Source organism: Cibotium barometz, chromosome 27, assembly GCF_041138505.1.
Source record: "Cibotium barometz isolate CiBa-2024 chromosome 27, ASM4113850v1, whole genome shotgun sequence".
Classification (NCBI taxonomy): Eukaryota; Viridiplantae; Streptophyta; class Polypodiopsida; order Cyatheales; family Cibotiaceae; genus Cibotium; species Cibotium barometz.
Window position 1 is genome coordinate 11,079,909 of NC_141072.1, and position 13,931 is coordinate 11,093,839.

Consider the following 13,931-nt stretch of genomic DNA (forward strand, 5'->3'; position numbering starts at 1 on the left):
GATGGTAAGCTAGTGAGTCCGTCCAAGAAGGTCCATTGAGCTTATGTATATTTAAGATTTGCAAGACATATGGACCTATAAGTATGTTGGTCTATCTGGGTTTACTTTTTGAAGTATGGTGTTGCCTTTGGCCCTTGTTTGTAATTTGTTTTTCCTACAATGGGCATATGCAATATACTAAAATTACTTCCAAAAAAAAAGGACTAGCAAGATAAAACTGGTTCAGAGATCCTTCGTATGCAAGCTGAAAGCCCTAATCTTTCATATGAAGTTTCAAAAGATAAATTTGTTATTTCTAGACAGTGACAACAACAAGCAAACCACATAAAATAGGCAAAAAAAACTAAGCTTCATGCCAGAAGTTGAGATTTCATTGCAAAGCATACCTTAGTACCCAAGTCTGTGAGTGCTATGGCCATATTGTTCTTTGCAATCTCAAAGTTCGGAGAGACAGCCAAACACCTGCCCAAATATAAAACACTCTCACTTGGCCTGTCTACAAGAATCGTATCTTTTAAAAAATTAAGACCACAGCATAACCTCTTAGAGCAAGCAATACCTCTCATAGCAAGCAACAGCTGCATCCAAGTCTCCACGATTTTTGTAGATAACCCCCATGTTGCAATATGCTTCAGCATACATGGGCCTATGATGGGCTGCTTTCTCATAGCACTGGAGAGCTAGATCATACTGCATCATCTCCGAATAGACTACCCCTAGGTTGTAATAAGCAGGCTGCCACAAAAGAAAATTCCGTAGACAACATCACATATGCAAAATCTTCTCTGAAAAATCAGTTCAGAAGGAAAACAAGTGACACTTTTACGTTATGCTATGACTCATGGGAATTCAGATGACTTACAGCATATCCACCGTCTGCTTTCAAGGCTTCATAATATTTTTGAAGTCCTTCTTGAACATTTCCTGCCAGCTTCAGGCTTGTCCCCAAATCCGTTAAAGCCATTGCAAGGTTCTCGGAGGCTGGCTTATAGCCTGGATCAGCAAGTAAAGCCTTGTGGCAAGCCTGTGCCAACAAAAGTAGAGCTTGAAATCTGACAATACTGGTACTATTTTGATTGAATGTTGAAGTGTCAACTTGAGATCACAAACAACTAATGCAGCTATTTCTGCTTTTGAAAGTAAAGTACCGAACAGACTTTTAAAAGCTTCAAGGCTGCTAGACCTTAGACCTGTAGCAACATGGCCATACCTGGCCCTTTACATGTAAGGAGGCTGGCTGACCAGCAGCTGCTCCTCAGCTTGCCTTCCCACGAGGCATCAACCCTAAACCTAGTGCCCAGTAGTAATGCTGTAGTTCAGGGGCAGCCCATTAGTTCAACAATTTAATAAATCACTGATCCCTCCACTGCTCAACGCCTTCAACCAATTCCCAGCATTCATCCTCCTAAAATGGCAGAGAGTAATGGTTCATTGAAGGAGCATTGACAACAACATTGAGCAATCCATGTCCAACCAAGCCACCTGGCGGTTCTGGGCCAAAAGCATGTAATGCAGAGTTCTTTTCTGCTCTCATTGTGCATGCTTTTCTCAAACAAAGACAGTGCATCATTGTAACAACATGTGCTAACAGCGGACGACTTAAACGATGATTAATGCAAGCAAAAACACGGATTAATGCCAATCAAGACAGCAAACGCATATCAGACAAGACATGAGAGATCTAAACTACTTTATATTGGATATATACAATGATAAATGTAAATTTGAGACATAGCTCTGAATTGTTCATGCTATGCAAACCTAGCTGCATGCATAGCAAAAGGCTGCAGTACTGATTCACTTGTACTCTTGAGAAAACGCTCAAAGAACTCCAATCGGATGAACCAGATATCAGGCTGCTGCCTGGAAGATACACCTCTAGACTATCACTTCCGCCTCTGCTGCACCCAGCTCCGAGATCAGACTTCCAGCAGTTGCAGAGCTTCTTTCATGATAACTGCAAGGTGGGCACTTCTTGGAGGGTCTTCTTAGCAAGGCACAGCCAGCTCACTAGGAGTGGAGGAAGGGTTTACCAGTAGTTCAAATCAGCATCTTGTTCACATAGAGGGGTGGCAGCCGGCGAACTTAAGTGCTGCACAGGCAGAATTTGGCGCTGCAGGCGCAGGGAGACTACGGCACCTTAGAGGGCACTACATAGAGGCGGCTTACAGGTCACAATGCATCGACAAAAAGAGTGCTCTTGCAAATCATCAGGTATATTTTTGATACAGTGCATTTGGCGGGAGGCTCAGACACAGATGTGGGATCGTGTCAACGCCAGGGTCCGTTCGTTTATCTTTCTCAACTGCACACCACAGGTAATCAATCATGTAAAGCATATGACGCTGGCCAGAGGTATATGGCAGCATTTGGCCTCGCTTTACAACAGGGTATCGCCCATGAAGAGGATTTCCTTGGAAGTACAGATGCGGGTTATGAACCCTGCAAAGTCGTCGACGATGCGGGAGCATATTAACAAGCTGCAGGCTCTTCAGCAGGAAGTTCTTCAAGCTGGGAAGGAGATATCGTCAGAGGACATGGCCATCACGTTGCTGTCACACTTGCCCTCTTCGTACTCAGCATTTTACTCGTCTTTGATTACCAGTGGCAGGCTCAGCACCATCACGTGGGAGGAGCTTGTGCCCATGGTCCTGGACCAGGAGGAACGATTCACGAACCCTCCTCAGGGTGGAGGTTCGGAGGCCTTAACTGGCCAACGATCGAAAGGCCGTAACTCGGGCAAAGGGAAGGCTTCATCGGAGAAGTCTTCTGAGAAGAAGTCCGATGCTGACCGCGAGAAACTGAAGGCAGAGAGGACCTGTAATGATTGTGGCGAGAAAGGCCACTATTGGAGGCAGTGTCCCAAGCGGAAGACCGAGAAGGGTGAAGATTCCTCAGTAGCAATCATGAAGACTCCAGCTTTTGTGCACCTGGAGGTGGTGGACACCGATGTTTCATTTTCTTCAGGCAGGGAGGAGATTGGAGGACTCTCCGCAACGGATACTCGGGAGTGGATTCTCGATAGTGGTGCTTCCAGGCACATGACTCCTTCCCGTTCCGGCTTACAGGATCTCTACAGGGTTTCTGGTCACATACTTACTGGGGATACGTCCACTATCCCAGTTCACAGTGAGGGCAGGATGGAGATAGTTCCCGATGGCAGAGGGAGGAAGCATTCCTCCCAGGTGTTGTATGTTCCGGCACTTGGTTTTCATCTGTTGTTAGTGCATCAGGTTTGCAAGAGTGGCGTACGGGTGGAGTTTGATGAGCACTTTGTTGCTCTCCGGGACAAAGCAACAGGCCAAGTGGTTTGGGAACGTGGAGTGGAGAATGGAGTTTACAAGCTTTCAGCACTCTCTCTCCCAGGTCCTCAGGTTTGTGATGAGTGGCAGTCTGGTAATGGCCACTTAAGTGTGGATACGCTGCAGGTACAGGCTTTCCGGGACCAGATGGTGGATAGGTTGCCAGTAGATGGCAGCAGGTGGCAGGAACTTTCCAGTACTGATGTTGGTGGTTCTTGTGTTCGTGAGTCAGAGGAAACTCAACAGGTCACTTATGCTCTGATGTCTCGTCGTGTTCGGGACAAAGAACCTCCAGTAGATGAGGATGTTCTTTCCACGGGGACCTTTCGGAAAGCCAGGCAGAGGTGGTTGACAGGTTTCATCAGGTTTCCAGGACTTGTTTGTGCACCATAACAGGTGTTGATCCTTGTGAGCAGTGTGATGTCTCTGTGACTCAGAAGCTGTATGGTTCATTGATCTGGTTGATGGACACCAGATTGGACGGGGGCTTCCTGATGAGGCAGTTGAGCTCATGGTTGCGGATGACTCTTTGGGAGGCAGGATTGCGTTTCCTGTCGTTTCTGCGGCATGCGAAGGATCAGGGACTTTTGTACACAGGAGGGGGATTGTTGGATGGAGTCCGACTCCACGGTTGGAGTGACTTGGCTAGGGGAGGAGATCCGGACACGAGGAGATCTACTTCAGGCCCAGGAGCAGTTTTATGGAGCAGTAAGAAGCAGTCATCTTTTGCCTTGTCGAGCACAGAGGCAGAGTACCGGGCTGCTTGTGATGCTGCTTGTGAGGTCGTGAGGATGCAGAGGTTGCATTGCAGGTTTGGGCTTCCACTGGAGGAACCCATGGTCATCCAAAGGCACTTTGTTCATGAACAGATCGTTGCTAATGACATCTTGCTAGAGTTATGTTCGACGGAGGACAGTACGGTGGACCTCTTCACGAAGTCGCTCTCTCAGGATTTGCTCAGGCGGCACCCCAGCTCCCTGTTGTTGGTTTCACAGCCAGGAGCTGAGAGGGGGTGTTAGAAGTCATCTCCTGTCTAGATTTATACACTAGGGCCTTTGTTGTGGGTGTGCCCGCCCTTATGAGGTGTTTTATCATTTTTCCCCACTCTCCGTATTTTTTCCCTTATTTTTTCCATTTTTTTGTGGCTTGGGAGGCAGCCCATTTGCTGGCCGACTGCTGAACTGGTCCACGACTCCATGCCAGAGCTGGCCGACTGCTGATGATTTGGCCGACTGGATGTGATGCTGGTCGTGGAGTTTTCAGGGCCAGTCGGCTGCCTACAGCAGGCCGACTGCTGCTATGGGGGCATATAAATAGGCCCCCACCCCCATACCACTCATTGTACTGAATAAAAAAGCTGAATCTGGGTGTGTAGGGGATGGCAGAGGATACCCCATACATGTACTCCGATTTGTCTCATAGGCCGAGTTCGGTCTTTTGGAAGACGTTAATAAAATCTTTCTTTCTTTCTTTCTTTCTCTCTCTCTTATGCTGTAATTTTTCTGCATGCGTTTTTGCTCTCATGTTCCCAGATCTGGTCATCATCTCCGCTGCGTATTCTGACACAAGCAGCACAGGCGGAGTTTGGCGCTGCAAGCGCAGTCAGAGAGTACGGCACCTTATAGGTAGCTCATGGGCACTACATAGAGGTGGATTGCAGGTCATGGTGCATCGACAAAAAGAGTGCTCTTGTAAATCATCTGGTATATTTTTGATATAGTGCATTTGAGCTTTTGTACTAAAAGTTTAGTACTCTTGCCAGCACACAAATCCGTGTTGGAGATTCTTACTCTAGCACTTTTGTTTGCAGTGGAGCAATGGGCTATTTGCATCAATGATGAGCAGTGTGGCACAAGCACAGGATGTATTTGGAAATTGGTGTGCTAACCCAAGAGGATAAGTTGGGGAACCAACTACATTTTATGATTCATAATGTGTTGGTAGCCAAATGGCTTTGGGATATCGTGTCCGGTGATGACACACGCCCACCGACACTTCCGCTAGCTACACCTCAGAGAACAGCTGAACAAAGGGTTGCAGATGTACAATTTGCAGATCCTCCTTCCCCTACATAGGAGCAAAGGAGGTGGGATTCTCGTGATGCATAGGCTATGTCATTGATTGCCTTATCATTGAAAAGATCTATCATACCTCATATATGGTCATGTAGATCAACAAAACAAGCATGGGACACACTAGATAGCATGTATTGAACAAGGAATGAGGCACGGGTTGCCTATCTCAAGAGTTTACACACCTATCTCTCTGTGTTTCTTGTGATGTTTATTTTCTGCAGTCTACTTGCTCTTGTCTACCCAAGTTTGGTTATCATTTCCGCTACATATTCTGACATAATATCAGAGCCCTAGGCTCTAGGAGATCTTGGGCGTTTTTTCAGAGCAAGAGGGGGAGCAACAGGTTGCTGATTGGTGGACTGTTTCGGGCTGAACGAGAAGAGAAGGTGCAAGAGGAAGGCGGGCAAAGGTGCTGGACAGCCACTTGCAGATTTGCAGATTTTTTTTCCCACCCACCCACCCTTTCAGGTTACTCTCTGCGATGGCAGATTTACTAGAGATGGCTGAGAAGCACGTGAAGATTCCGACTCTCCCCACGTTCCCAGTGGATCGTCAATTGGACGGGTCCAATTACGGCATCTGGAAGCTCATGATGGAGTCAGTTCTGGAGTCATATGACCTTGCTGATTTTATTATCATCGGGGTGCCACGGCCGGAAGCTGAGGAAGGGGAGTTATTATCAACGAGAAAGGACCGAGAGGCACAGGCACACATGTGGGATCGTGTCAACGCCAGGGTCCGGTCATTTATTTTCCTCAATTGCACACCACAAGTGATCAATCATGTGAAGCACATGACGCTGGCGAGAGGCATATGGGAGCACTTGGCTTCTTTGTATAACAGGGTGTCACCCATGAAGAGGATATCCTTGGAAGTGCAGATGCGGGTTATGAACCCTGCAAAGTCTTCGACGATGCCGGAACACATCAACAAGCTGCAGGCCCTTCAGCAGGAAGTCCTACAAGCTGGGAAAGAGATATCATCCGAAGATATGGCCATCACGTTACTTTCCCACTTGCCTGGTCAGTATTCTGCTTTCTATTCCTCGTTGATCACGAGTGGCAGGCTCAGCACCATTACTTGGGAGGAGCTTGTGCCAATGGTCTTGGACCAGGAGGAACGTTTCACGAACCCTCCTCACGGCGGAGGTTCGGAGGCCTTAACTGGCCAACGGTCGAAAGGCCGTAATACCAACAAGGGCAAAGGGAAGGCTTCACCGGAGAAGTCTTCTGAGAAGAAGCCTGATCCAGAACGAGAGAAGCTGAAGGCCGAAAGATCTTGTAATGATTGTGGCGAGAAAGGCCACTACTAGAGGAAGTGCCCTAAGCGGACAGGGAAGAGTGCTGATTCCTCAACCTCAGCTGCGAAGACTCCGGCATTTGTGCACTTAGAGATGGTGGACTCCGATGCTTCATCATCTTCGAACGAGGACGCAGTTGGCTTCACCGTGAAGGATACCCGGGAATGGATTCTCGATAGTGGTGCTTCTAGGCACATGACTCCATCTCGTGACTTCTTTCTGGATCTGAAACGGCAGTCAGGTCGTATCTTTAATGGCGATAACTCCACTATTCCGATACATAGTGAGGGCCGGATGGAGATTATTCCCGACGGCAAGGGGGGCAAGCATGCTTCCCGTGTTCTTTATGTCCCTGCTCTAGGTTTTCATCTTCTGTCAGTGCATGAGGTATGCAAGACTGGGTTTCGGGTGGAATTTGAGGAGCATTCAGTTGCTCTAAGGGACCGTGAGACAGGCAAAGTTGTTTGGGAAGGCGGTGTGGAGAATGGCATCTACAAACTCTCTGCACTCTCCTCACTGACAGGCTCTCAGGTCGGAGATTTGTGGCACTTTCGTTTTGGCCACTTAAATGTGGATGCTTTGTGGCGCGCCTTCCGGGACCAGATGGTGGTTGGCTTGCCAGATGTTGGTAGTAGGCAAGGACGCTGCAGTTCTTGCATACGTGGTAAGCAGCACAGGGAATCCTTTCCGAAGCAGGCTTCCAGGCGGGCTTCGAAACCATTGGAGTTGATTCACACTGACTTGTGTGGACCACAGCAGATTCCATCCTTGGGAGGATCTCTCTACTTCATGCTGCTTGTTGATGATTGTACCAGATTCACGTGGATCTACTTTCTTTCCCAGAAGGACCAGGCTTTTGCTCGGTTCAAGGATTGGCACGTGATGGTGGAGAAAGAGTCTGGATATCAAGTTAAGACTCTCAAGGCTGATAAAGGAGGTGAATTCTCCTCGACTGTATTTTTTAGGTTTTGTGCAGACCATGGCATCAAAAGGGAATTGGCCAATACTGGATCGCCTTCGGAGAATGGAGTTGTTGAACGTAAGAACAGGACTGTGGTGGAGATGGCGAGGACCATGCGGAGCATCATGATCTTCCTCGTCCACTTTGAGGTGAGGCTATGGCAACCGCTATCCATACCATTAACCGCTCTCCGACGACTTCTGTACCCCATATGACTCCATTTGAGGCATATTTTGGCAGGAAACCCGATGTCTCGCACTTCCGTGTCTTTGGGAGTGACGCGTATGTACATGTTCCGAAGAAGCAGAGGGGGAAGCTTGACTCCAAGTCTCGCAAGCTGGTATTTGTGGGGTATAACTCTCTTTCCAAGGGATACAGGTTGTATGATCCAGAGAGGAACGAGATTGTTGTCAGCCGGGATGTGGTCTTTCACGAGCATGTTCCAGCATCCATTGTCGAGGGGCCGCCACTTCTTGGAGATCCAAAGGAGTCTGATGATGATTCCCAGTCTATCACTCCAGTTGATCCACCTCAGTCATCACAAGAGGTTGAGCCCGCAGCTGGAGTTGAGCCCCCGCGATCACAGGAGGCCCCACGATCTGTTCGAGTACCTAGGTGGTTGTTAGACACCCTTCGGGAGTCGGGTGTCACGGAGCTACCCTCCAAGTGGACCACAGAGGACGGCCCTCATAGATCACATCGAGTCCGAGATAAAAGCAACACGGCGGAGCTTCTTCAGGTGAACTATGCTTTGATGTCTCGTATCATGCGCGACAAAGAGCCCACTTCCGTAAAGGAAGCCCTTTCACGGGATACTTGGAGGAAAGCCATGCAGGTGGAACTTGATGCCATCGAGAAGAACAACACTTGGGAGTTGGTACCGAGGCCGTCAAAGCGGTCAGTCATTGGTGTCAAATGGGTCTTTAAGACCAAATACGCGTCTGATGGGTCGGTGGACAAACACAAAGCCAGGCTTGTGGCTAAAGGTTATGCTCAGCGGCCAGGCATCGACTACGAGGATACCTTTGCACCGACAGCGCGGATGACCACGATTCGGACCGTTCTTGCCCTTGCTTCTTCTCAGAGATGGCTCGTGTACCAAATGGATGTAAAATCTGCGTTCCTTAATGGTGACCTGCAGGAGGAGGTGTACATTGAGCAGTCTCCACGCTTTATTGTTCCAAGATCGGAAGGGATGGTTTACAGGTTACGTAAGGCCTTGTATGGTCTTAAGCAGGCTCCCAGGGCTTGGAATCAGAAGATTGATTCCTTCTTTATTCAGACTGGATTTCAGAGATCGGTTGCAGATCCGAACCTGTATCTCTTTCGGGAACGCGGCATGGTCACACTTATCATCCTTTATGTGGATGATCTCATTCTCACCGGCGGTCATGTGGAGCACATTGGAGCGACGAAGGCTGCCTTGTCAAAGGAGTTTGAGATGACCGACTTAGGCTTACTCCACTTCTTCTTGGGATTGGAGATCTGGTAGACCCAGAGGGGGTTTTTCGTCTCTCAGTAGCGATATGTTCATGAGTTGCTTGAGGCCTTTGGGATGGAGAACTGCAAGCCTATTACTTCGCCGATGGACCCGAACACAAAGTTAACCGTTACAGATCCTTGTGAGCCAGTTGATGCCTCGCAGTACCGGAAGTTGGTTGGTTCATTGATCTGGTTGCTGAACACCAGATTGGACTTGAGCTTCTCTGTGGGGCTGTTGAGCTCTTTTATGCAGACGCCATTGAAGACTCATTGGGACGCAGGATTGCGGATCTTGCGGTATCTGCAGAGTATGAAGGATCTGGGACTCTTTTACACAGGAGGGAATGGAGTCAAGCTCCAAGGTTGGAGTGACTCAGATTGGGGAGGAGATCCAGACACGAGGAGATGTACTTCAGGATACAGTTTTACCCTCGGCTCAGGAGCAGTTTCTTGGAGCAGCAAGAGGCAGCCAACTATTGCCCTTTCTTCGACAGAGGCAGAGTATCGGGCTGCTTGTGGTGCTACTTGTGAGGTTGTATGGCTGCGGAGGCTGCTAGGCGAGATTGGGTTTCCACAGAGGGAGCCCACAGTCATCCAGTGCGATAACCAGAGTTGTATAGCTATTGCTCGGAACCCGGTTTTCCATGCCCGGACCAAGCATATAGAGATACAGTATCACTTTGTACGTGAGAAGATCTTGGCTGGTGACATCTTGCTACTTTATTGTTCGACGGAGAACAATGCGGCGGACCTCTTCACGAAGTCTCTACCTCAGGCTACGCTCAGGCGGCACTCCAGCTCCCTTGGGTTGGTTTCACAGCTAGGAGCTGAGAGGGGGTGTTAGAAGTCATCTCCTGTCTATTTGTATACACCAAGGCCTTTGTTGTGGGTGTGCCCGCCCTTATGAGGTGTTTTATCATTTTTCCACACTCCCCGTATTTTTTCCCTATTTTTTCCCATTTTTCCTAGTGGTAGGAGGGCTGCCAGATGATGCCAGGAGCACCCCAGTGCTGGCCGACTGGATGTTCATCAGTCGTGGACTTCAGGGCTGCTGGCCGACTGGTTTTGATCAATCGTGGGCATCTGTATGCTGGCCGACTGCATTTATGCAGTCGTGGGATTTTTTCTCCAGTCGTGGGCACTCTTACTGCTGGCCGACTGCCCTCTATGGGATGTATATATAGCCCCTCAGCCCCCACCACTTTCTCATTCAGTTTTTCCGGGATCTTGTGTATAGAGAAGAGTTTACACACCTATCTCTCTGTGTTTCTTGTGATGTTTATTTTCTGCAGTCTACTTGCTCTTGTCTACCCAAGTTTGGTTATCATTTCCACTGCATATTCTGACACCATTGTACCTGTTGTACCAACCACTATACTTGCCAGCCCAAGTTATTGCTTTACCGGCTCAATGGAGAGCTGAACCAGCGGTCCAGCTCTATTGCTTGAAGACCCATGGTTTTTGGGGAAGAATCAATACCCACACGGAGGTATATGGATTATATTGTTGGCTTGGCATTTCTAGAGCCTGTGTACCAGCTGAATTTTATGGTTGCCTCGTGTTGGGCTGTGTTATGGCATTTGTATATGGATAATCCGGCATCTCCCGTAAGGAGTATAAGGTCCTCAAAGTTCTGCCTCCAAGAAGTTCAGATGTGAACTAAGCTGATCACGGGCACTTTTTACCCTGGGCTGGCATGGGTTTTTTCCCCATGAGAACACACCCTTAGTGTGTTATCAGCCACGTCAACCCTAGTGCTAGGGCTACTAGAGTTGTACTCAACTCACTCATTATCTTATTTTGAGTACATTCTAGCTATTGTCATCGCTCTATCACTCTTTGAGCTCGTGTGCATGTTTTGTTTGTGAGTCTATGCAGAGCATCTTCTTTCACATCCAACATCGGTATCAAAGGCTTGTTGTTCTATTGTCACTCTTGCTAATCTTCATCTCATTGGTGCCGCCGCTCGTTCTGGATAAAATCTTACTCTGTGCACTTTCAATTAGATCTAGGGTTTTGCTTCTTTTGTACATTGGCCTTATTTTTGTTAATACTACCATACATTCAAGGCTCAACCTTGCACTAGCTCTTCACTCAGCTTTCAACAGAGGTTTTCAGTTGGTTCTACTCTTGTTGCGGCTCTTCAATCATTCAGCTTTCTTTTGACATTGGACTTCTGCGTTCATCAACTTTGAACTATCCGCCTCTCAACATTCCTCTGTTAGAAGTCATCTCCTGTCTTAATCAGACACCAGGGCCTCTGTTGTGGGTGTGCTCGCCCTGTATAGGTGTTTTATCATTTTTCCTCGCTCCCCGTATTTTTTTCCCATTTTTCCTTGGAGTGGGTGGATGCCACATGCTGGCAAGAGCCTCTGATGCTGACCGACTTGATCATCAGAGGAGGTCGTGGTGTTTTTCTGCTGGCCGACTGGCTTTGCCCAGTCGTGGAGGGCTGGTGGCACTTCATGCGCTAGCCGACTGCATCGATGGGGCCATATAAATAGGCCCCATGATCCCCACTTTGTACTCATTCAGTTTTTCTCGGGATCTTGTGTATAGAGAAGAGTTTACACGCCTATCTCTCTGTCTTTCTTGTGCTGTCTATTTTCTGCACTTTACTTGCTCTTGTGGTCTCAAGTTTGGTTATCATTTCCGCTGCGTATTTTGACATGGTATCAGAGCCCTAGGCTCTTGATAGATCTTGGGAGTTTTCTGAGCAAGAGGGGGATAGTTAAGTTGCTGATTGGTGGACTGTTTTGGACTATTCGGGAAGAGAAGTTGCAAGAGGAAGGCGGGCTAAGGTGCTGGACAGCCACTTGCAGGTTTAGTTTAGTTTTTTTTTCCCCCTCACCCACCCACCCTTTTTCAGTTACATCCCTGCGATGGCAGATTTGTTAGAGATGGCTGAGAAGCACGTGAAGATCCCGACTCTCCCCATGTTCCCAGTGGACCGTCAGTTGGACGGGAACAATTACGGCATCTGGAAGGTTATGATGGAGTCTGTGCTGGAGTCGTATGACCTTGCTGATTTCATCGACATCGGGGTTCCACGGCCGGAAGCAGAGGAAGGGGAGTTACTGTCGATGAAGAAGGACCGAGAGGCACAGGCACAGATGTGGGATCGTGTCAACGCCACGGTCCGGTCATTTATTTTCCTCAATTGCACACCACAAGTGATCAATCACGTAAAGCACATGACGCTGGCCAAAGGCATATGGCAGCACTTGGCTTCTCTTTATAACAGGGTATCACCCATGAAGAGGATCTCCTTGGAAGTGCAGATGCGGGTTATGAACCCTGCAAAGTCATCGACGATGCGGCAGCACATTAACAAGCAGTAGGAAGTCCTCCAGGCTGGGAAGGAGATATCATCTGAAGACATGGCCATTACTTTGCTGTCCCACTTGCCTGCTCAGTATTCTGCTTTCTACTCCTCTTTGATTTACGAGTGGCAGGCTCAACACCATTACCTGGTAGAAGCTTGTGCCAATGGTCTTGGACCAGGAGGAACGTTTCAGGAACCCTCCTCACAGCGGAGGTTCGGAGGCCTTAACTGGCCAACGGTCGAAAGGCCGGAATAACAACAAGGGCAAAGGGAAGGCTTCACCGGAGAAGTCTTCTAAGAAGAAGCCCAACTCAGAACGCGAGAAGCTAAAGGCCGAACGATCCTGCAATGATTGTGGCGAGAAAGGCCACTATTGGAGAAAGTGTCCTAAGCGGACTGGGAAGAGTGCTGATTCTTCAGCCTCAGCTGCAAAGACTCCTGCATTTGTGCACTTAGAGGTGATGGACTCCGATGCTTCATCGTCTTCGAGCGAGGAGGCAGTTGGCTTCACCGCGAAGGATACCCGGGAGTGGATTCTTGACAGTGGTGCTTCCAGGCACATGACTCCATCCCGTTGAGCATCGGGGCAACAGCCCTCTGTGCTCCTCTCCACCCCTCAGGTATTGCAGTACCCTTGTCAACAGAGCTTGCACCACTTGCACCACTCGGGACGGCAACCCTCTCAGCTCCTCACTACCACTCACGTATTGCAGCATCCTCGTCACCAGAGCCTGCACCACTCGGCCCTCGGGACAACCCTCCTCTCTGCTCTTCATCACCCCTCAGGTACCACAACACCCTTGTCACTAGAGCCTGCACCACTTCACCTTCCGCTGCCCACTACCACCTCGGAGTGCCTCTGCATCCACCGATGCAAGCCTTCGACACCGAACACCTCTCAAAGTGCCTTTGCCTCACATCGCGCGAGCCTTCGTCACCGACCGTGCTTCAGCTCCAACATCGTCTTTACTTGTGCACCGGTCTTCTTCTTCACAAAGTCTCCTCACATCAGAGGACCTCTTGTACATATTCACTCACTGTCCCCAACTCTTGTGTTAGCATCTCCAACATTCACTGTATGGCTGTAAAGCATTGGAAGCATGCATTTCATTGTCCCCAGCTCTTGTGTTAGCATCTCCAACATTCACTGTTGTGACCGCTCCCAACAGGAGACCTACATATCGGAAGACAATATACACATATTTAGAACACTTAACTTGACTGATATTAAACAATGGAAACAACATCAGCAACAAAAATACCGGAAATACTGAAAATACAAATGGCACCAGCACTGGGGCCGGAAGGGCCCCCCCCCCCCCCCCCCCCCATTTGCATCACCATATGCAAGTAGATCAACATCACCAAGTGTACACAAGCGAGGAGCAGCAAGACTAAAACTGAATTTGTATGGGCAGCAGGTACAATTGATGTTAGGCAGCAGGTACTGTACAGTCAGCAAGTACAATGGGTACTACTGGTACAG

At 48.7% G+C, this 13,931-nt stretch overlaps 1 protein-coding gene across 4 annotated transcripts in view; it reads right to left on the bottom strand.

The window, feature by feature from the left end:
• Positions 1-13,931, bottom strand: part of LOC147623078 (putative UDP-N-acetylglucosamine--peptide N-acetylglucosaminyltransferase SPINDLY) — a 60,240-nt gene that overhangs the window by 24,176 nt on the left and 22,133 nt on the right. For 3 of the 4 annotated variants that reach the window (XR_015269326.1, XM_086821127.1, XM_086821130.1), the window contains exons 2-4: positions 863-1,024; positions 560-735; positions 387-462 (exon numbers count right to left, since the gene is read on the bottom strand). Coding sequence is in view for 3 of the 4 variants with exons in the window: in XM_086821127.1 (XP_086677253.1) it covers positions 387-462; positions 560-735; positions 863-1,024 (414 nt within the window). In the remaining variant the exon portion in view is untranslated. Of the gene's footprint in view, positions 1-386; positions 463-559; positions 736-862; positions 1,025-1,210; positions 1,310-13,931 lie in introns of all 4 variants that reach the window. The other variant, XM_086821128.1, reaches the window with a different exon arrangement.